The sequence below is a fragment of the Nothobranchius furzeri genome, chromosome 12 (assembly GCF_043380555.1).
Source record: "Nothobranchius furzeri strain GRZ-AD chromosome 12, NfurGRZ-RIMD1, whole genome shotgun sequence".
NCBI classification, from domain to species: Eukaryota; Metazoa; Chordata; class Actinopteri; order Cyprinodontiformes; family Nothobranchiidae; genus Nothobranchius; species Nothobranchius furzeri.
In genome coordinates this window covers 26,448,565-26,472,869 of record NC_091752.1, presented here as the reverse complement: position 1 = coordinate 26,472,869, position 24,305 = coordinate 26,448,565, and the positions used below count along the sequence as shown (strand labels likewise).

The 24,305-nt window shown below is 43.3% G+C and overlaps 1 protein-coding gene across 28 annotated transcripts in view; it reads left to right on the top strand.

Moving 5' to 3' along the window:
* Positions 1 to 6,684: 6,684 nt before the first annotated feature.
* camk2g2 (calcium/calmodulin-dependent protein kinase (CaM kinase) II gamma 2) overlaps positions 6,685 to 24,305 on the top strand; it is a 95,052-nt gene continuing 77,431 nt past the window's right edge. For 15 of the 28 annotated variants that reach the window (XM_015944649.3, XM_015944648.3, XM_054750234.2 and 12 more), the window contains exons 1-2: positions 6,686 to 6,871; positions 8,028 to 8,122. In XM_015944649.3, coding sequence (XP_015800135.3) covers positions 6,807 to 6,871; positions 8,028 to 8,122 — 160 coding nt within the window. In that variant the 5' untranslated portion in view covers positions 6,686 to 6,806. Of the gene's footprint in view, positions 6,872 to 7,028; positions 7,164 to 8,027; positions 8,123 to 24,305 lie in introns of those variants that run through there. The other 13 variants (XM_015944645.3, XM_015944641.3, XM_054750231.2 and 10 more) reach the window with 3 other exon arrangements.

The following is a 24,305-nucleotide window of genomic DNA, read 5'->3' as shown; positions in this document are numbered from 1 at the left end:
ACAGCGTGCATTCTGAACATGAAATATGGTGGCTTGGCTTACTGAAGTCCAAATGGAGGGGCTCACATGCAATAGTCTTCAACAGCTGTGCTTTATAGCAAAAATAAATAAATAACAATTTTGAGTACCTGTCCACTGTAGTGACCATTATGCATCAAAGGGCTAGCATCTACACCTCTATCTGAGTCATGTGAATACTTTTGATACCTCTGTTTGATACAAAGAAAAAAAGGGGTGTTGCAAACTTCACATTTAAGACTCACGAGCATAAAAATACCGTGATGTAAACTCCATCGCTACCACCCACCCTTCAGCCTGCCACTGCACCGTTCATCCAGGACTCGTCTAACGTGCACATAACAGAGAAACACAGCCATTCAGCAATTAACACAACAGTACCTCTGCACCCCCCACTAATTAGGCTTTCATATCAGAGCGGCTCACTGTAATTATGGCACAAACTGGTCGCACTGCTCCTGTATTTGCTCCAAACACTCATTAATCGCTGGCAATGCTCTCCAAATGTTCGGTTCAGGGTTGAGGCAGGAGAAAAAGCGGGAGGAAGAGGAGGCATGTGTTTCAGTGTCTTAATCTTTCATTGTTCAGAGATTTCTATTCATTTATAAGAATATTTATATACATTATGATTTCATAATAGACGCTGTAGTTAATACAATTTTTGTATACTTATTTATCTGATCAAACATTGCACAGTTCACAGTTGTCCATGATATAGGTCCAGAAGATGACAACAAAAAAAGGATTTACTGCTTAAAATTAGGATATAATTAAAAAGTACAAAGAACCTTCTTGTGCTGCTTGATTGGCTTCACTTCATGTCATTTTACATCTAAATCCAAACCTGTAATCAAATCTATTTTACAACATATGTCCCTGTATGTGAGTGTACATCTGAACATTGTTGTCTGTTAAATTGGGTAACAAAATATGTTTTAATCAGCAACGTGAACATTTTTAAGGATTTCTGTCACGTCAATAGAACAACAGATCAAGCATAAATATCACATATATTGTTGGAAATGATAAGCAAGACTTGTGTTTTCCTTCTCTTGTGGGGCCTCTTCACTCTGCATGTTCTCACACGTTCTGTTGCAACCTGCTGCTTCTAGAGGAGGTTGCAGATTGTGTTGGATTTGGAGCCACCTGGAAAAAAAAATCAAATCTTGATCAGGCAGCCGTTTTAAACATGTGACACAAGTGTGGATCTATCAGCGAGTGAAACTGACCAATAATTCAATAATTATTTAGTTTTTTTTAATAGAAAATTTCTGTAAATTTGAAAACAAATTAACTAACAAAGAAAACAGTGTTTGCACAAACCTCTATAGCAAGGGCGGTTCTGGGGGGGGGGGGGGGGGGGGGGGGGGGTCCAGAACCAGTGCTACCCTAATAGCAAGCTTGGTCCCCCACTTTGGCCCCCCTGCTGAAGACAGACCCTAAGCATTAATAAGTACTGATTTCTTGTGATCATTTTGCCTAATGGTACATGGTAAATGGCCTGTATTTGATATAGCACCTTCTAGAGTCCTGGAACCCCCCAAGGCGCTTTACAACACAATCAGTCATTCACCCATTCACACACACATTCACACACTGGTGGGGATGAGCTACGATGTAGCCACAGCTGCCCTGGGGCGCACTGACAGAGGCGAGGCTGCTGAGCACTGGCGCCACCTGTCCCTCCGACCACCACCAGCAGGCAACGTGGGTTAAGTGTCTTGCCCAAGGACACAACGACAGTGACAATGTAAAGTAAAATGTGAAGACAAAGCATGGGAATGCATTTATCTGAATTGAAAAGAAATGCTTGAACAAAAATCTTCATGTTGCCACAGCGATAAATAACAATTTCGTTTTAGCAAAATAAAAAAGCTGTTCTACCTAAAGTGACTGTAACAGAATAGCTGTAATTTTTTTTATCAATCATTAAAAATTGAAATACTTTTACTAATCTTTTTTTAATGTCTTCTTACAAACCTGCCTCTCTAATAGAGCAGCTCGCCCCAGCTTGCCCCCCCCCCCCCCCCCCCCCCCCCCCCAGAACCTCCCCTGCTCCACAGCACCAAACAAAACTCATTTAGACTTTGGAGACACTTTGACTGAATGTTTAACAACGTTATATTAATATCTTCGTAAGATATTCATAACAGGTCAGATCTTTTACAACATAGCGGGCCATTTGATTTAATTTCCTGTCTCCTGTCAGCGCTGCAGTTCGATGGTTACAAACCGCAAATCTGCAGCTATTGATTTAGTTCTGATCGCATTCACCTCCATGTGAGAAATTGTTTTTGTGGCAAGGCAGAACATAATAGAATAGTGCAAAATATAAACACAATAAAAGCTAACTTTGAGACATAAAAATACAGTGACATGAGGAATGAGGTGAGGCAGTTTTCTGGGAATACTGCAGAAGAGAGGCCGAATTTATCGTTATTTTTAAAGCTAGAGTCATGAAAAAGTAAGAAAAGTGCAGGAATGGAAAGTGATGATTATGTTATTCTAAACAGAGCGTTGTCAGCACAGGAAGCCTGCACACACAGACAGGGATTTTAGGGTGAATAGTGTAACCTATTTTCATGTCTAGAATTACTGTTTGGATCATATAATGCTCATTTATTGGGTTGTCCAATTTAGGGCATCAAAGCCATACATTTGTGTTGTGCTCGAACCTTCTCAGTGGCCTATGGTAGAGTGCCTGACCTGCTGGGGGATTGAGGTTTAAATCCTGGTCGGGTATTACCAAAGACTTTAACAATGGGACCCAACGCCTCCCTGCTTGACACTCAGCTTTAAAGAAGTGGATTTGGGGGTTAAACCACAAAATAGTGCCAGAGCGCGGCCACAGCTGCAGCTCACCCTGTCAGATGTGGAGATGAATTTCACCAGTGTGTGATGTGATGACTGATGCAGTAATTACAGCATTTGGTGGATGCATATTTCCTGTTCTGGTTTCAGTTTTACCTTTAATTATGCTAATTGACAATGGTAAGTGAACATAATAAAAAGAACCTCAGTTCCTCTTTTCACTACAACGCCATAAAAGATCTTGGGCCACTCATATCTCCAACCACTGCCGCCACAGCTTCAGAGAGAACACAAAGAGGTCTCACTCTGCTGATATTTCTGGATTGAATAACAAACAAGCGGTCAGTTTTCCACTCAAATTTTGTGCATAAAAGAAACTGCTAGATTTCACACGTAATTGTCCTTTATGAGTAATATAAGTTCACTTTTATTGTCTATAGGTTAATATGCGTAATTTTCTTTTGCAACCACTGGGAAATGTTGATCTGAGGGGAGAAAAAAAAGTAATGAAAGATTTATTTCCTGTCACTTTGAAATGTGTTTTTGTGTAAAATATATATTTACTCTCCCTCCCATCATCAGAGAGCTTTCTGAAAAACCTCTGTTTGGAGAAATGGCATTTATCTTATGTCCTTCAGGATTGATAAGCTAACAGCTAGTCCAAGCACATCCGAGACCAGAGATCTGATGAATTAAGCATTAAAACTTGTCACATGTGTAACACTTCATGCGAGGGTTGAGTTCGTGAATGCAAATTTACAGTGTGATGCAGATCTGTGTGGCTTGTTTCAGAGATGGGAATTTTGGCATCAACAAGTCATCTCCATGCTTGTTTTTTTTCTGCTCAGCAACTAAAAAGTTCATTCACTAAACCACCTGGTTTAGTTGCTGAGTTGAAGAAGAACACAACATGGAGATGATTTGTTGACGCCACAATTCCCCATCTCTGGCTTGTTTTGACCTGAGCGTTTCCCCCCCATCTTTTCTTTTTCATTTTCTTTCGACGCCTAATGCAGGAAATAAAGACATAAGACCGTTTTCACATTCAGTCTGCATATGACACTGAGAGTGATTAATCACATTTCAATAATAACAAATAAAAAAGCATTTAGCTCTTTTAAGTCTATAATCAACACAAAACATGTTTGTGAAGCTCTTTGCACAAAATTTGTCTCACATGGAGCAGTTTCAGCATTTTTCTTGACATTTTTAGTACCTTCCAGAATGAGCCATTTCAGGGCTATGTCACTTTAAGAAAAACAGGCTGACCACACACATCCATTCCCTGATTGACTTCTTTGAAGGGAGGATGCGGCTTGAAAAACACATGGTTGGAGGGTAGGGAGGGATGGTGGTGGTTAAAGGGGTTTTCAGTCCTAGCTCCCTAATATTGGGGAGTGAGGTGGACGTGGGGTCCAACATCCAAGGGTGCGAGGTCTGTCATATCCGTAAAGCCTGGTTTATACGTCTCCGCCATTGTCCATCGTCGCAAGGGCTCTCCAACAGGCTCGCAAGGATGAATGGAGTAGAGCTCACTTTTCTAACTATCCGTCAAAAGCGACGTAGACCACAAACCTGTTAATGGTCAGGACACCACTTCCTTTAACTTCGTAAACAGCACCCCATTTCCACCTGAAGGAAATGAAACGAAAGTCAAACACATCTAGCGACAGACACGGAGCAGATTGAAAAACTTCTCGTGGAAAAAGTCCAACGATATAAAGATTAAAGTCTCTTTTTGGAGTATTTCTCTTATCCGATGGCACCATCTAGTGGCTGACAAACATATCACAAAAAAGTCTGTTGCTCAGTTTTTTTTTAAGATGGCGTCTTCACGATTCTTGTTTATAAATGCACTTCTGTAGGCGACAAACTGAGCGAAAACATGCTGTTTTACAAGTATTGTTCTCATGTCATGTTGTGTTTTCATATATTTATATTTTAAAGACTTTCTTGTCTGTGAAAAGTGCATCCACTCAGCATCAGCCGAGGCATTCCTTAAATATGAAGCATCTAAGCAGTAGTCTAATGCTGTTGGTTAATTCTGGTCGGTGCTCAGTTTCCTATTGCACGGAGTTCTGTGGGGCCGGGGGCCTGCTTAGCAAAAAAAAAAAAAGACGTATGACTGGAAAAGACTGGTGACATTGAGGGAAAAAAATATAACTTGTGGCCACGAGATACTTAATGCGTGGGAACGAGTTGTTAACTCGTTGCACGACTTATTAATGCATTCCCACGAGTTATTAATACATGGCCACGCGATACTTAATGTATTGCGTGGCCATGTATTAATATCTCGTGAGAACGACTTAACAATTTGTTCCCACTCATTAAGTATCTTTTGGCCACGCATCAATATCCGTGGCCACAAGTTACTTTTTTCTCTCAGTGTCACCAGACGGGCACCGTGCATTATATAACAGTACATTATAAGATAATCACTTTTACGGATTTCTGAAAAACCATGCCTAATTTCTGAAAGTAGAAAACTCCGGAAAGCCACTTTAAGACTCTCGTGACTGAGGGTGTACAAAGATGCACAGCAAACTTTTTATTCATGTCAGGAAATTTGAGTTTAGAGATGGTGTCTTCATAGAAAACTGGAGGACAAAATTGTGTGTGTTCAAAAGTCTCTGAAATACATATACACACTAGACACGTGACTGCAATAATGGCAGGATGCGCCAGAAAAGTGCAATGCCCTCTGCTGTCCTCGTGGAGAAATTCTTCACAACACACACCAACGGAATAGTGATGTGTCGGTCGCAAACGAACCGGGTCTAAGAGCCGGCTCTTTGAAGTGAACGACGGGAACCGGCTCTTCATTGGGAGCCGTCCCCCCCCCCCCGCTTTGGTGAAAGCTACAGGCGATTGGTCAACATGTGTAACTGTGTGTCCAGACTGTCCACACACAGAGCAGTAGGGGCGGGGAAGAGGGAGGATCAGACTCAGACACACAGCAGAGCACATGCGGGTGGAGGGAGACGAGAGGGATTGAGGAGGAGGAAAAAGGCGAGCGAGAGGGAGGAGAGTGCGACAAAGACGGTGAGAAAATGAGCGCCAGCAGTCGGAAAGTGGAGATTTCTTAAAGTGTTCAGTTATTAAATCCATAGAAATGATAAACATTTGATATATTGCTTTTTTTTACATTAGTAAATTATTTTACATATGTTTAGCATTATTTTGGTTATAAATGCACTCTACGCAACAGAAAATCTGAGGAGCCACTTGGGAGCCGAAAGAGCCCGCTCTTTTTGGTGAGCTGAGCCAAAAGAACTGGCTCTCTAAAAAGAGCCGGAATTCCCATCACTACGACGGAGAAGTATAAATGGGAAACTTTTCCATCAATACGTGCGCATTTGAGCGAAAAGTTGCTGACGGCATATCTTGCTAACCTCAGCAAAGACAAAATTATGGGGACCCCTGCAATGTTGTAGGGACCCCAATTGGGGGTGCAGAAGACAAAATACCTTGCTCAACTCTCCCATACTTCAAACCTTCCGTGAGGAGCCTGGATATCTGGGAGGCTCAGTCGACAGGTGAGGGGTGGCTCCTTGCTAATTTTCCTTATTATGACATCACAAAAAGGAGCTTTTCCTGATTTCAGGCATGCACTTCCTAAAACTAAACACTGACAAAAATCGGATGGCCTGTTTTAATTCGTTTGGAGGGCTTGCAGAGGCAGTAGAGTCCACATTGAAGCACAACATGATGCAAAAAATGTAATTTAGCCCAAGATGTCCTCCTTTAATAATGGGCTCATATTTCAGCCTGCTTTCTGCCGTCCAGAGTGAGTCATCTTCTTCATAGAGGATCTCCGTTACTACAGCTCCCCCTGCGTCTGCTCCCTCCTCATCCTCCTCCTCCTACTCCACGCTCCTCTCTCTCTCTCTGAGCTCGAGCCGTTGAAACGTGCGCGAGGCGACTGGCACTTAAGCGCTAGGCGGTTCCCCCCTCTCCCCTTCACTTCAGTCAACATGGCCACACTTGTAACCTCGACCAGGTTCACAGACGAGTACCAGCTGTACGAGGAACTCGGAAAGTAAGCGACCGCCAACACACACCAGTATCTCCACCGCCGCTGGTTCTCTTCTTGCATTCAGCTTGTGTGTGTGTGTGTGTGTGTGCGTGTGTGTGTGTGCGTGTGTGTGTGTGCACGTGTGTCCGTGTGTGTTTATGCGCACGTTTTCCCTCCTCAGCTGCTACATCTTGATTCCATTGTGTGCGTGTATTTCAAGTGTTGGCAAGCCTGGAGTGGAGCTGTCAATTAAGCGAGCTGTTGTGCAGGCAAATAGGCTGCTCGGGTAGTGCTTCGTTCGTGCTGATTTGTGCAGGTAAAACTGACGTTTGTGCTGCAACGGGTTTTGAGATATTAAACTTTATTCAATAGGTCATTCAGAGGTCACCGTCCTCCCGGACTACTCCAAACTGCTTCAAAATGGACCGCAATAGTCTACTTTTTAGTGCTTCGTATTCGGTCTCGTGCAACTGGAAGCCGTGCGCGTGTCCAGGTTAGCTCTGCAGAGGCTTGCGTTTAAATTTGGGGTTTGTTGCTTATAGACGCCACAACCCCTGTGGCTCTTTAAAGGTGAGAAACAGTAGATTCAGGTTGTACGTTTAAAATCTGATTTGTGGCATCTCCACTGCTCAGCCCAGCGTTTAGTGCTTTTCCAGGCAGACTGCATTGGAATAAATGCATATGATTAGGTTTAGCTGCATTAAGAGTGTGGTGTTTATAAACGTCCTGGTTTAAAATGTGGAAGTATGACACTGGTGTGCATCCTGAATGCAAAGCTGCTTTGTAACATCTTATCTCTAAGTGGTTTTAGTAAGACTGCTCCACCTACCAGCACACACAACAAACACCACCAGGTTAAAGGAGGCATCTGTTCAAAAATGCAACCACACTGCGAAGATGAATGATAATTCTGCCTTTCACAGGTTTCCTTCTGTCGCCCCTCTCATTTTTCTTCCTGCCAACTAATGACAGGCTGCTTCCTTCCACCGTAACCCTCCCCACCCTCATGAACTATTACAACACAGAATATCAGGCTGTTTTAAATTGCATGTGCGACTTTGTTCGCCCTCTTTTTAGGGGAACAGTATTCATGCGTGCCTTCGGTGTGAGTTCAAAGGTCAAATGTTTGCTTCTGAAATGGTTTCACTGATCTGTCATCCTGTCATCTGTCCTGCTCCAGGGGTGCCTTCTCTGTTGTCCGCCGCTGCATCAAGAAATCCGCCGGGCAGGAGTATGCCGCTAAAATTATCAACACAAAAAAGCTATCAGCCAGAGGTAAGGGCAGCAGATCACTGTGGTGGAGTTCAGCTGCAAACGGAGTTCTGCTGTGGCTGCTTAGTGGAGTCGGTTGTTTCCTGAAGAGCAGCGGGCCAGGCGCCCTGTCCTGTCGCTGTCAGTGGAGATTCCTGAAAAGCCGGAGGCCACTTGGCACAGCTGAGCTGCTGCTCTTTAGGTCTCACAGAGGGATTCCGTAGATTTTGGCTCTTGTATGCTACCATTAGTGGCTTGTTTGTTTTTGTGAAAAGGATTGCATGAGCTGCAGCCCGTTGAGATTTAAATATCCTCCAGTTCATAACAGCAGCCTGTGGTTAAAGGGTATTTCTGATGTATTTGAATAGTTTTGAAACCAGTGAGCTAGGAAGAGTTCAGAACAGAGCAAAATGACCTTTAACACTAGCTTTCTTTTGCTGTTCTGCTTTCTGTTGTCTTATAATGAAGAGACAAATGCCAAATTTAGGCCCTGTCCACACGTAGCCGGGGATCTGCCAAAACGTAGATATTTTCCTACGTTTTGGCCTGTCATCCACACGAAAACGGATCTTTTTAAAAACTCCGGCCAAAGTGAAGATCTGCGTTTTCTCCGTTTTGGGTGTCTGCGTGTGGACAGACAAAACCAGAGTTTTAAGGTCTGCAACGTCACTTTCCGCGACAAAAAAGTGCTGACATCACGTGTGCGACCTGTGTTTACACTAGCCAACAGGATGGATGCCCTCAGAGCTGCGCTCTTAACAACGTATTTATCCGGGTACGTGTGGACAGAGTATTTTTTTTAAGCTAGGTGGTGTGGATGCAAGTTTTTGGAGGGGTGGATATTCGTTTAAAAAAACCCGGCTACGTGTGGACTAAACCCTAAAGACAACATTTTAAAAACGACTTAAAAATCAGTTGTCGGCTCCATTTTGAAATTCAATTGGCCCCAATACACATTTCCTCACATTTCTTTGTTTTGATTCACCCCATCTCAAAAAAAAAGTCCACACCTGGTGGAGTTATTAGCCAGGTCTTGGCTGCAGTTTGGGATTTGCATTAAAAATGCAAATTACAAAAGGTGAAAGGAGACTGCAAAAAGTGAACTACTTCCATTACAGTTTGTCTAAAGTGGTTTTGACAGTTGTGAAATAGGCTTGGTGTGCATCAGGGGACATTGCTGTACAACTATGAATTACACCTGACCTGGCAAAGAACACAATGCTGTGTCTCACAGGCTCGTTCTGATCTGAGTTAGCAGGTTGGTGCTAAACTAACACAAGCAGACATGAAAGAAGGGCAACAACCTGTCCACCTGAATGTTGGCCCTGAAAACCAACTAGCAAATGCGTCTTTGCATCTGGTGACGTTATGATTAAATGGACCTGTACCTTTAATGAAATAGGAATCGGCTTTGGTCTGGGTCAGCATAACTGCTTGGCTGTTCCTCATTTTCCAGAGATGCTAGGGTGTTTGAACTAAAGTTGCATGATTTGTACAATTTTCTCTACTGGTATTTTTCAGTCCAGCCAATGATAATAGGCAAGATATTCATTGAACTTTTTGTGGGTCTGACACACGCTATATGTGGCAATCCATCACTCGCAATGATTCTTACTCAGTTTGCAGAAGCAGACTATAAAGGGTCTTCAAATGAGATACCATTGTTTTCCAGATTTCATTGGCTATTTGATGCATCAATCAACATTGTACTGCACTATTGTTTAGAGTAGGGCTGCAGCTATCGACTATTTTTGTAATCGAGTACTCTATCGAATATTCTATCGATTAATCGAGTACTCTAATAAATTACCCTTTTGTGTTTGTAAACCATTATATCAAACAGCATGTTATAAAATATGAAAGACCTCTTAAAATGAGCAATTGCCAGTTATTCAAGTTTTATTCAAAATTAGTTTTCAAAACATCGGCACTTCAACTTTACAGTGAACAAATGCGAGCGGCTGCGGCCCGAACAGCACCAGAACCGCTCACGGCGCATGCGCAAACATGGCTCGCCAGCTATTTCCCTATTAACACACGGTCGTTTTAATTTCTACACTTTTTCCTCACACTAACAAGGATTGTCGAGAAAGCATGTTTGCCGCGGTTATGTCAAGTTATACTGATCACACATTTATTTACTTTCTTTCGTTTTCCTCCGCCACTCATAAATACCTGTGTCCTTCTGCAGCAATCCTGAGGGACAACGGACATCAATAACAACACAGTAAAAAGTCTGACGTGTTGTAAAAACTGCTACTTTTAGCACATTTTAAGGCCGACGTGTTGCTACCAGACGTACGGTGTGAGCTGAAACTGAGTGATACAAACGAAAAAGTCGCACAGTGTCTGCAGAATATATAGAAATACAGGCTAAAATGCATTATCTTGTAGAGGCTCCGAGTCCGCTTGCAGAAGAGACATTTACATGTGGATGTTTCCTGGTCAGGTGCTGCAGCATGGAGGATGTGGTGTTGTGGTAGGCTAAATCCATTTTACAGTTTTTAAACTGGACTACGTTTTCCGCCTTACGGCGTGAAAAATGGTCCCACGCCTTTGACATTTTGTGTCTTTTTCGCACTCCACCGGGGTCCACATTGTCCGCCATGGCTTAAAAGAAAGTTAAGTTACATTCGCCAATCGCGTGTGCATTCAGTGCAGTGTGTATGTGCGTCACTTATTTCGGTCCGGGTGAAACATGACCCCTAGTGATTGCAAAGCCATGAATTAATTAAACATGAATTAAACGAAGCCTCGAGGCAGATAATTTGACTCGAGAATTTTTTGTACTCGAATTATTCGAGGTGCTCGAGGAATCGTTTCAGCCCTAGTTTAGAGCCACACACCTGAGGTAAGGGGTGGTGTTTTGACCTACTGGCCAATAGTAGAAGATTTAGCCTTGGCAGAGGGGGTAGCCCTTTAGCTACTGGATTAGGTGAGATGTCAAAGTCTGAAGCTATTAGGATGTGAACTGAATTAATGATGAGGAAAAAAATGAATCTAAAAGAAATTTTGATTAAAAACATCTAACAAGACTTTGCAGGTATGAGGCAACTACAAGAGATGGGTTGATGTGTAAACACACACGTTTCCTCCACACTGCAGCTCTGCATGGCACTGCTACATTTCTGGTGCTGGACTTGGTAGCGGTGTTGTTTCCAGACCCTACTTGTTACTTTAGCTCAAACAACCCAAATAAATGTAATTCTGTTGTACTGTGTGGTGTGTTCACAAGCAGCATGCTCAAATACCACCTCCTGTGTTTTGGTCTTTGTGGCAGATTTGTTTTAGCATCTTATCTGCCATGTAGCTGAGCATGTTGTGTCTGTTTGATTGTACTTGTCACTGTGTATGTGTTCACATGTATGCCTTGTGTTTTGGTTTCGTGTGCAGAATGTCCACCCCGGTAGACGTCAGTCCAGGCTGACGAAGGCTGAGTGGGCTTTTTTAGGATGCCATTCTTCTTGAGCTGCTTTCCTTTTTTGCCCTGAAAACAGATGATTGATTAAAGATCTTAAAAGCCCTTTTCACTACCCAACTAGTATTGTGCGGGGGCTGTGTTGTCCGAAGCTCGTAACTGTGCAATGGAAGGGGTGAAACTCTTCATCCCATAGGCGGTGTGGCACAGAGAATAATGTCTATGAGGCTGGATGTCGGTTAATAACGGTCACCGTTATCTTAAATAAATGCGTCTCCCTTTCAACACAGGTGGACACATTTACTCTCTCATGGCTGATGTTGTCAAATTTAGCTCGCACACTGTTTCTGTGTGTATTCTGACATGCTGAAGTAGACATCAGTCTCGCCTTCTGTACATTGCGGCCTTTATCAGAACTGAAAAGTGGTGCTAGCGTTTTTTTTTTATTCTCGCCACCATCAGCTTAACGTACTAATGCCATACTCTTGCATCTAAGAATAATTTGTGTTTACCTCAGCTGTTTATAGTATGTTTTGCTTCATGCTGCTTTGCAATCACCTGATATGAAAACTTAGTTTAGCTACTAGATTTGTGTACGATCTCAAATTTAAATTGTATTTTTCTTTAAAAAAGGTGACAACACAGCCATAAGATTTAAAGAGAAATGTGTGAGATTATTAGTGTGTTCTATTTTTTTAATCATTGACACAGGAATATGTCAACGATGTCAGCAGCTCTGCAGCAGCTGGAGCGTCTCACTTATTGGATCTTCTTACAGCTGCAAATCAACACACGCTGTTCATGTTCATGAGGTTTTTGTCACTGTTGACAAACACTGAATGTTACGTCAGCGTCTATCTGGGAAATGTGTTTAAGATGCGTGTGTGTGTGGGTGTGTGGGTGTGTGTGTGCATGGGCTGGATTAAGTCTTATTCTCTGTGGCTCAGGGAGGGCACATCAGCGGCAAGGTCAGGGATTACCGCTGGGTCATGTGGCGTCAGACGCAAGAGCACGGTCTCTGAAACAAGCAAATGACCCACAGCGTAAATGTAAAGATGTTGGTAGGATTTTTCTCTTTTCTTACCAAGGTAGCTGTTTCTTCCTATCAGGAATTTTCCATTAGTCACACAGTGGGTGTGCTTTAGTCGCATTATGTGAAGCCACGTAGGAATGACGTGTTTCCACTACAGCCTCACGGCGGGGGATTGTCGCAGCTGCCTTGGATGGTTACAAACACCTGTGCCTTTTAAACCTGTTTGTTCGAGGGGCTAAAGAGCACACATGGTAAACCAAAGACCTGAAGCACAATTTTAACCTGTTTTTGTGATAATCTCACCTACAGAATCGTAGTTTACAGCCACCAGAATTGGATTTATATTAGGGATGCACGATGGATAGATAGATGGATGGATGAAAATGGTCAACCACCCGGCGTCTCAGGATGAGAAAGCAGTGCACTACCTACGCTAATTCCAGTGGTGACGGTGTGCTGCTGACTTCTAACCGGGCTATTGTGGATCGATGGACTGAATACTTCAAAGACCTCCTCAATCCCACTGGCACACCTCACAGTGAGGAAGCAAAGTCTGGGCACTTTGAGTTGGGCTCTCCAATCTCTGGGGCTGAGGTCACTGAGGTGGCCATAAAACTCAAGGCCCTGAGGGTGGATGAGATCCGCCCGAGTTCCTTAAGGCTCTGGATGTTGTTGGATTGTGCTGGTAAATGCGGCTTTGCAGTATCACGTGGACATCGGGCAGTTCCACTGGATTGGCAGACTTGGGTGGTGGTCCCCCAATTTAAAAAGGGGGACCACAGAGTGTGTTCCTACTAGGGTTGAATGATCTATCGTTTTTGGACTGAAATTGCAATTTCAAACAGCACAATCACGTGACCGTCAAAGCTGCGGTTTTGACTGATCCAGGATCAGTTGTGTAACTTTATTTATTTATTTTATACATCCGGGGTTTTCCCCCTGTGTTATGGCAGCGGCAAAAGCCAGCGCAGGGGAGGAAGGTGGGGTGTACCGTCCAGAGCCGAGCCCAACTCCACAGCTGACAGAGCTGCATGTTCAGGTTATTTTCCCTGTTTTATGTTCCCACACACAGCGCTGCTAGAGCCAATAATAATGGCACCGTAGGTGAGCCCAGGACAGAGAGAGAGAGAATGTAGCTGAGTAAGGGAGAGAGAGACTCCTCCTACATCAGCAGGTCCAGGCTGATTTCTAAAGCTTGGTTTATGCTTCACCAGCGTTAGTGCGGAGTTGCGCACTTTAGGTGACTTGAAAGTTCAACTTCTCTTTTAAAAATGGTTTCAATGTTTCTGATGGCACACGTTAGTTCAAACAAGCTAAGGTGTCAGAATGCGTGCGTCTCTCACGGAACTGACGTTTTAGTGAGGAAAAACTATCAGACGGCTTCGAAAAATGGGCAGCCAGCCTGCCTTGGTAATGCAGGGAAAACTGTGTGCATTTTTTATTTAATACATTTAAAAGCGGGCTGCGCAGTGGTGCAGTGGTTAGAGCTGTTGCCTTGCAGCGAGAAGGTTCTGGGTTCACTTCCCGGCCCCGGATCTTTCTGTATGGAGTTTGCATGTTCTCCGTGCGTGGGTTCTCTCCGGGTACTCTGGCCTCCTCCCACAGTCCAAAAACATGATTGTTAGGTTAATTGGTCTGTCTAAATTGTCCTTAGATGTGTGTGTGTGTGTGTGTGTGTGTGTGTGTGTGTGTGTGTGTGTGTGTGTGTGTGTGTGTGTCTCTGTGTGTGTGTGTGTGTGTGTGTGTGTGTGTGTGTGTGTGTGTTTTGATTGTTTGTCCTGTGTGTCTCTGTGCTGCCCTGCGATGGACTGGCTCTCTGTCCAGTGTGTACCCCCGATTGCCCATTGACCACTGGAGATAGCCCCCCCCCCCCCCCCCCCCCCCCCCGACCCCACATGGACAAGTGGGTTCAGAAAATGGATGGATGGACATTTAAAAGCTATTTCTACCTATGGATTTCCTCCATGCATTTTTGGAGTAGAACATGTTTTATAAAGCTCCTCTAGATAAAAGTCACAAGCAGAAGTTGCTTCACAAATGCATAAAGAAAAAGATAATAATGGGAGAAAATATTTATAGCTTGAACTGTTTTTATTGTATCATTAAATAGTAATTATTAATGTCAATGATTTGTTGTACTAGATTAGTCTAGACCATCTTTTCACTTAATCTACAGGATGACTTGGCAGGCTAGTGTTGGACCTTTGTTTGCAGGAAATCGTGAATTGAATCGAAATCACAATTTCTGCTAGAAAAATTGCAATTCAATCTTTTCCTAAAATCGTTAAGCCCTAGTTCCTACTACAGAGGTATCACACTCCCGAGCCTCACTGTTAAGGTCTATTCAGGGGTTCTGGAGAGGAGGTTCGTCAGATTGTCGAACCTCGGATTCAGGAGGAACAATGTGGATTATCTTAGTGGCCGTGGAACACTGGATCAGCTCTATACCCTTAGGGGGATCTTGGAGGGTGCGTGGGATTTCGTCCAACCAATCTATATGTGTTTTGTGGATTTGGAAAATGGTGTTCAACCGCATCCCCCGGTATGGCAATAGATCATATTTTTTCCTGAGATATTATATCAATATTCAAAAGCCCTGTATCAAGTTTACATGCAAACATTTGTGTGTATTCTTTTCTTTTGGTGCAATTCAAACACAGACCTGTAGTTGGCAGCAGTGTGCAATGGGTTTTGTTTCCACCATTGAAATGTAAATCCCTCTATTATGGTTTAGATACCTCATGTCAAACATGTTACGTACCATCTGGTCTGTTTATTGAATTATCCTGCAATAAATGCATCCATCCATCCATTTTCGGTCGCTAATCCGGGGTCGGGTCGCGGGGGTAGTAGCCTAGGCAGGGAGACCCAGAGTTCCCTCTCCCCAGCCATCTTGACCAGCTCCTCTGGGGGAATCCCAAGGCGTTCCCTATGACCAGCTGTGATAGTCTCTCCAGCTTGTCCTGGGTCTTACGTTAGGCCTTTTCCTGGTTGGATGTGCCCAGAAAACCTCATCAGGAAGGCATCCAGAAAGCATCCTGACCAGATGCTCGAGCCACCTCAACTGGCTCCTCTCAATGTGGAAGAGCAACGGGTCTACTCTGTGCCCTTCCCAGATGACCGAGCTTCTCATCCTATCTCTAAGGGAGAGCCCAGCCACCCTGCAGAGAAAGCTCATTTCGGCCGCTTGTATCCACAATCTCATTCTTGTGATCACTACCCAAAGCTTGTGACCATAACCCCCAAATTCCACTACCTCCGCTCCGCTGCGCTCCGCTCCGACACGGACGCCGGAGCAAAATCGGTCCCGTTCTAGTCAATCAGAGCAATTCCACTACTGCGGCCGTGCTCCGGCAGTGCGGCGCCGTGCGGCGCCCTCTGTTCCGACGTCCGGCAAAAATAGAATCGATCCTATTTTTGCCGGACGCCGGAGCACCTCCGCAGTCAATAGACAGAAATCACAACGGCCCAACAGGAAAAGGAGCAAGCACATCTTCCGTTTTTCACAATAAATCGCTAAACAAAAGGCGTTTTTTGTTTCATATGCACAGGTTTAACAACTTTTAACAACTATCAATGGCGGCTGAAGTTTAAATGCACAAAAATAAGCCATAAATACAGTTGCCACTATCAAAGTAGTCACACTTTGTTGATCCAAACACTGCTGATCTCTCAACACAATGATGGGCAGATTAAACAGCTCATTTCCGATGCTTCTCCCGCACAACGGGTGTTTGGATCTAACTTCCGCGTTTATTGCTCGGACTGTATCGCAAGATCTCGAAAATCCCGCGCATGCTTGTTTGCCCCCTTCAGGTCTCCGCACCGGAGCGGAGCCGTTGTAGAGCGGGTACCAGTAAAAATTGAGTTCGGAAGCGAGCGGCTGCGGAAGGCGGGGGCGGACCGGAGCGGAGCGGAGCGGAGGTAGTGGAATTTGGGGGTAAAGGTGTGTAGGAATGTAGTTCGACCAGTAAATCGAGAGCTTTGCCTTCTGACTCAGCTCTCTCTTCACCACGACAGATTGGTACAACACCGTCTACCCAAATACTCTATTTATATAGAATATCACAGCTTATTGGTCATAAGTAAAGGTAATATATTTAGCTTAAAAGCAACACAATTTACCCCTACACCCGCATCTCTGCAAATGCAGCACCAATCCGCCTATCAATCTCACACTCTATTTTTCCCTCACTCATGAACAAGACTCGAGATTCTTATGGGCTTGACACATGGGAGGCGACATGGCCTCTCCTCCATTCATTTTCAATGAGACATGCACAACAAAGCGATAATCGCGGGTCTCCCTCCTACCAAGCGAAACGAGAAAAACGTGCGTGTGAAATGTTGCGCTCGTGCACGTGTCGTGCACAGGCGACCCAGCGACGCGATCCCAGAAAGTTGAAACATTTTCAACTTTTCATCGCTGTCGCTCGGATGAGGACCAATCAACGGAGGTTTCATTCACTGACCAATGAGCGGACAGGATGCTCCGTACATCTCCGAGCAAACATGGAGGAGAAGTTGATTATTATTATGTTTTCTATAGTAAAATCAGAAGTAAGATTTCACATAACTCTAGCAGCACCTTGTGAAACATCATATCTACCACTTTTTTAACTCTGAACCGCTTAAATAACCTTAATTCCCTCCAACCTGACACAGCCAAACAAAACAACGGAAGTTTCGATTTCGCCATGGAACAGAACGCGTAGACGGCTTTGCCGCTGGCCGCTGCCGCGGATCGCCTCCCGTGTGTCAGGTAAAAAAGCGATGGCAACAAATTTAGCTGATCGCGGTCGTTTGTCGCCTCCTGTGTGTCGAGCCCATTAAACTCCTTCACTTGGGGCAGGACCTCATCTCTGACCTGGAGAAGGCATTCTACCCTTTTCTAACTCAAGACCATGGTCTTGGATTTAGAGGAGGTGATTCTCATCCCAGCTGCTTGACACTCAGCTGTTAACCTCTCTGAGAGCTGGAGATCAGGTTCTGATGAAGCCAACAGGACCACATCATCTGCAAAAAGCAGACTCAGTCCTTAGGCCACCAAAACAGATCCTCTCAACACCTTGGCAGCACCTAGAAATCCTGTCCATAAAAGTTATGAACAGAATCGGTGACAAAGGACAGCCTTGTCGAAGTCCAACTCGCACTGGAAACAAGCTCGAATTACTGTCAGCTATGCGGACCAAGCTCTGACACCAGCACATGTATTGCAGTATATCGTGATCTATTGTATCGTCTCCCCCGTATCGTGATACGTTTCGTATTGCCAGAATTTCCCCAATACACGCCCCAATGACGAACATAGTCAGCCAAGAAAATGACAAATTGTGCATCTGTAAATATTATCTGATGGCTAAATACAGCTTTAAGGAACAGCAGTTTAATAGAAAACAGCCATCTTTAAGTAAAATATTTCATGATAGTCCCACACAGCTGCTCAGTTGCTGAAAAGAACAGGAGCCAAGTTAAAACAAAACTGTTGTGATCAAATTAATAATTGTGAGTGCGGCCATCAGTCATCAAACATTTAACTTGTGTTTTTCATCTTCAGCAGAATCACATTTTCAGACCTCCCTGGGAGGTTTCTAACCTGTTTACAAACTCTGTATTTCTAAAAGTCATCCATCAAGCACTGAACTGCACAGCTTGACAGAGAATATATTGTACAATAAACGTGTCACAGTTCCTCTCATCAGGACTGACCGTGGGAAAGCCACATTCACTCTTCTGAATTAATCTACTGACATTGAGGTTCTTAGATGACAAAAAACAAGTTGTTGTATTTGTTGGGCTTTGGTTATAGAGTTTAATTTTGACATCTGAATTGGTTCGTTTGGTTTTTAGCTACTGAAGCTGTGACTGAGATTAATCAGACTTCTGTAGCAAAAAGTTTGACGTGATCAAGAAAATCTAGTAAAGACGAGCGAGTGAGAAGTAAAAGATTTGATTAACACATCTGTGAAGATGCATATCCTACGTTAACCACCGCTAACATCCTGCTATCACATTAGCACGTTAGCATCATAGCTGCTGCATTGCTTCATCATTAGGGTTGGGCATCATTTGATTTTGAACGATTCCGTTTCCGATTCCTCGTTTCGATTCCGGTTCCTATCGATTCCCGATTCCGATTCTTTGAAGACATGACATGCTTTACATGAGCTAGCTAACCACAGGTCCTACTTGATGAAATCTTAACTTCAGCATGAATTTTAACTCTATGAACAATAACATCACCTTCATTTATACTAAAACATGTTTTGGAGAAGAAAAGAAAGATTTGCAGCACAACCAGTGTGTTTGTTTCTGACCACAACCAAAGTCTGGAAGAAGCCTCTGGGATGAGAGTAGGGCTGCAACAACGAATCGATAAATTCGATGAAAATCGATTACTAAAAGCGTTGGCAACGAATTGCGTCATCGATTCGTTGTGTTGCGCAACTCTTCCAAAAGCCCCCTCCCCTCCTGCCTGCCGTTGCGCACAGACCGGTGGAGAGCCGGCAGGTGTTTGTAAGAGGAACATGGCAGAAGCAGCGAAACCCCAAAAAAGTAAAAACTTCTAAAGTTTGGGAGCATTTTCAGTTAAATCAGGCGAAGACATGCAACGTTTGTAGGTCAGACTTAGCATGGCACGGGAGTACTACGGTGATGATGCAGCGTCTTAAACGCAAGCATGTCAGAATCATCAGCGAGGAGGGAGAGAGCTCTGTGTCCGGGTAAGTTAAAAACTTTTCAAAAGTGATTCACCCAACCCCCGGATTATTACACACGCTAGACATGCCCTAAGCTCGTTAAAAAAAAGTCTATAAAATTGTAAGCGCGACGCTATTAGATAGGCGTGGGGTGGGGGTGGGGGGACTCGCGCTGCTGCGAACCGGTTCCGCCGTCACATTCCCGCAGAAACTGGTTGATCACACCGGGGCCAGACCACTAACATGTGGCTTTACAACCACAATGTCCTCAGAAGCGAAAACGCTTTTAAAAGGGAGGGAGGAGTCCTAACTGTTGCTGCAGGCGTGTTGTGTGAGAGTGCAGTTATATACTGGTTAATATATTTTTGGGTTCAGTTGCTTTCATGTGGCCTAATGTGAGTCTGTTTGGGATCACTGGAATGATTAGCAGCATTTCTTGATGTGACTTTATGGCAGTTGCCCAGGGCATCATCGCAAGGAGGATGGCATTCATTTACTTTTGTTTTATTTGGTATTTTTCAGTCATTTTTGGAAATAGTGATTAATTTTGATTAATTCACAGCCTATGTTTAATTACATTTAAAAATTAGTTGTTTGACATCCCCAATTATAATAAATGTCTACAGATGAGATCAAACAAAACAGATGAGAATTGCCCTTAAAGAGCAAGTCACCCCCAAATAAACTTTTTTTTGCTGATAAACTAAATAAACGAGTGTCTAATCGTGCTGCAGACACGTGTCGTCAATAATTTGGCACTTCAGTGCATCTTAGTTAAAATTTACATATTCTGCCTAAAACTGGCAGTGTTGTGCCGTTGTCAGGTAAAAACTCTGCACTGTATTTTAATTTAAATCTGCCACCGCTATTGGCTAAGAAGTATGCTATGATGTAAACTGGTACATTATGATGTCACAATGCTGTCGTGAGCCTGAGTGTGTGTGTATTTGTTAGCGGCTCCGCCCTCTCGGTCTGCCAGGCAACAGCATGTGTTGCATTTTTCAAACATGAAGCGGGAGTGGAGTAAGACTCTGGTAGGGGTTGACTTGCTTGCTCTTTAAGCTGTTTAACTTGGACCAAGCATTTTAGGTCACAGATAGGTGTAGCTTAGGGTCTCTGTATATACACCTTATAAGACAATTTAGGTGATGGCATGTTGTTTTTCTGCTATTGAACTGTTTTCTAATAATGTTGTGTTTAATAAAGTGAAGGAAGGAGAAAAATTACGTTTCCCTAGCAGTTTTAAAAAATGTCCCTATGTAATCCGATTAATCGATTAATCGTGTCGAGACCCCATCCGATTAATCGATTATCCAAATAATCGTTTATTGCAGCCCTAGATGAGAGGCTAAATGTCTCCAACATGTCCAGAAACGTCCAGCTGTTTTCAGCTAAACCTCTCAGGATGATCATGTCCAGGATGACTGAGAACTACACCTCCATGCTGCAGCAGCATTCAGTCAGAACAGTAAGTGAAACTTAAATGTAGCTGCTGTCAGTAACAATCTAACAGATTTTAAACATTAAAACTCTCAGCAGAAATAGTTCAGAAAGGAAATAAAAGTGTTATTTATTATTATTATTATTATTATTATTATTATTATTATTATTATTTATTGTGACAGAAGCTGGTGTGGTCCACCACAGAAAAAGCTTCTCTAGCATGATGACTTTAATTATTCTACAGGTTATTGTTCAGCCTTCTGACGCTCACGCGTCTGACTGCTGACGCTCGGTGTGTGTTGTTTTTTCTGCAGTGAGACAAACTCACCTCACACTGTCCGGCGTTTGTTCTTTAAAGCTTCTATTAAATCCACCGTGTTGACGTATTTAACAAGTTTCCTCTACAGGGATGAAAGTTTACATTATGGAGTAAAAGTTCGGCAGACGCGTTTGTTTATATTTGGCCGCTGCGCGTCGGGTGGGGGAAGGGAGGGAGACCCAGTGCTGCACACAGACAGCTGGTGTGATCAGCTCTGAAAAGCCTTGATCACAATTTGCAGATCACGATTATTTTTCACGGAGATCGGCCGCGGATTTCTCTTCCGTCAGCATTCTAGGAATCAAAATAAACGCTGAGCGGTTCCGGGAAAAATGAACAGTTGGAACCGGTTCCAATCGATGCTCGATTCTCGATGCCCAACCCTATAATCATCTTCCTCTTTGACCTATGATGCATTCAGGTGCTGTTTGGAATGTCGGTCATCATTATTTATAACCAAACGGAGTGCAGAAGAAATCTTCAAGTCAGATTTTAATCAGCAAAACTTTAATGTTTCTGGGAGGCTAAAAATAAATTAATGAAAACAGATTCAAGATGTTTTCTATCAAAGTGAAGTCTGGTGTGTAAAGACGTAACTAAGACATAAGACACTGGAGTTCGACCCGATCTTAAATGTGTATTTCTGTAGCTTTTACGTCATAATGTTGTGACGTATGTTTTTACTCAGGTGTTCAGTAGGGCCTTGTCATGTGACAGAGAGGAGAAGGAGCGAGAGGCTGGCGGCAGTCGTCCTACTGTTGAATTATTGATGGCTGCTTTCCTCTCTGTGAGTGTAGACGGCATCTTAAGATTGGACCCCCGTGCTGCTTTTCTTTACTTCAATTTCTCACTCGATTCTTTTCCTCTGTCTCATTTCTCCTGTTGGCATAATTCCTTTTCTTCCTCTTTGCTTTGCCTCCTCTTCCTCCCTTCATCTGGTGGTCTTTTACCCTCCCTGTTTTTCTGCAAAGCTTCACAGGCCATGCAGGCAAGGGATGTATGTGTGTTTAGTTTTCAGCCTTTTGGTGGGCTTCTGGTGTGCTTGCTGCAGCTGATTGGCGAGGGGAAGATAAACGTAGCAGTGCTGTGCAGTGAATGTTTAATGGGACAACTGTGAATATTTGATGAGGAAGAGCGAATGAGGGAGTCGTATATGGAAATAGAAAGACCGATAGTCTTGGTTTCACCCTCCAAAGCAGGAGTAGTTGATGGTTATGGTCTTACCACTGCATGCAACACTTCCTCCTTTAACACCCTTGATTCAAGCAGTGTTGCTTTAAGTTCAGTGTGGTTTTTATTCCCTCCAAAACACCTCTTCTGCCATTTTGCTTTCCATTCCACTCATGTGTTCAACATCACCCCCCACCCCACCCCCCACCCCCTCTTTAAACCAACTAATGGAATCATGTGGAGGTTGATTTAAAAACGATCATGGACTTGAACAGAAAATGTGTCATCCAGATTCATTGTTGAATTCACAGATTGAATACAAACTTTCTTCTAAAACAGTCAATTAGTGGAGAGAAATAATAAGTTGCCGTTCTGCTCTGTTCATTTCTGTTTTTGTCTACCTGCAGATTAAATGAGATTAGACAATCTCAAGTGAGTTTGTGTGCATGTTGGTATACTCCTGTCAGTTATTGTCAATTCAGAGTCATGGATGAGGTCTACCTCTACCTCCTCTGTCATTGTCAGCCATTTTCTTAATGCACTAATGATGCTTTAGCTAAGCAGCAAACAAGCTAGGCTTTCAGTGCAAACACAGTCACAGACACTTCTGCCAGAACTGGAAAACCACATTTCCAGAGGAAACAAGAGCGCAGAAGACCAGTCGCCATTTTCTAGGTCCAGATGTCTTTTGGTAGGGGACTCTGGTAGTTTGTTCTAAGGCAGGGCAATATGGCCTAAAATCAATTTCACGATATATTGAGGATTTCACCTCGATAACAATAAATGGACGATAACTACAGGTATGCGCAGAAACAAGTTGTCCACTAGATGGGGCCGTCACATGTACCACATTGAGTCACATTTCTACGTGACTCAATGTGGTACAGCTTCTTAAAGGGACATGAATGTTGCTAACCGTCACACATCTTATTTTTTTTATTATCAAATTTATTGACATGGGAAAAATTATCACGATAAGAGTCAGAAATTTCAATTACGATACATTTTTGATTTATTGCCCACCCATACTTTGTCCTAAAGTTGAAGTGATAGCGGTGATGTTTCTTCTTCTCTGATGTTATTGGGTGGAAAACCTCTCAGACCAGTGGTGTACTGTTGCTAAATACGCGTGGCGTGTGTTCGTAATGATTGGAGAACCCAGGAAACTGTCGGTTCTCCAAGAATGACAACCAGATAATTCAGTAATTACTTTCAGTATGAAACGTTTTATTGTTGGAGGTTTTGAGACAAATACAAGAGAATCACATTATCAATTAAAAAAAATAATCTACAGAACCATTTTTATAGCTATACTATATTAGAGCATTAAGGGGCATGAAAAAATGTTTTAAGCTTATTTGTTCTCCAAATTTACCATTGCAGCATTCATTATGATAAAAAGACTGGAGCTCAAGTACAGAAACTCACCAGGTATTAGATGGTTTGACTGGTTTTTGCACACAGAAATTTATTTGCATCATAGATTTGGATAAATACACCTTAAGACTCATCTTTCAGTCACTAGCCAAACATCATGACCATAGATGAGAGCTGGAGCTCTCACCACCACAATTGAACCGCACAGTGTAAACTTGTCACCAATTCACCTATCAATCTCCTGCTTCATATTTCTCTCATTTGTGACCAAGAGATACTAAAACTCCTCCACCAGGGGCAGGTTCTCATCCTTGACCTGGAGAAGGCATTCCATCCATTTCTGGCTCAAGACCACGGTCTCGGATTTGGAGATGATGATTTTCATCCCTGCTGCTTCACATTCTGTTACAAACAACTTCAGAAAAAGTTGGAGATCCTGGTCTGATGAAGCCACCAAAATGAATCTCCTCAACACCTTGGCTGCACCTTGAAATCCCATCCATAAAAGGTATGAAAAGAATCTTTGAAACTGGAAATGAGACATGATTACTACCACAAGTGTGGACCAAGTATCGAGAGGCCTGGTGGTACCCTGCACAGGACTTCCCAAGTCACATGATGAACACTGATAATCTTGGTAATCTCCCATCGCAGTCAGACAGCTAAAATCAAAGTGACTGACTGGCAAAAGAAGCTATCTCCTGCTAAAAGATGGGGCCCAACCACAGTGTCCAGGATGTCCAGGATGA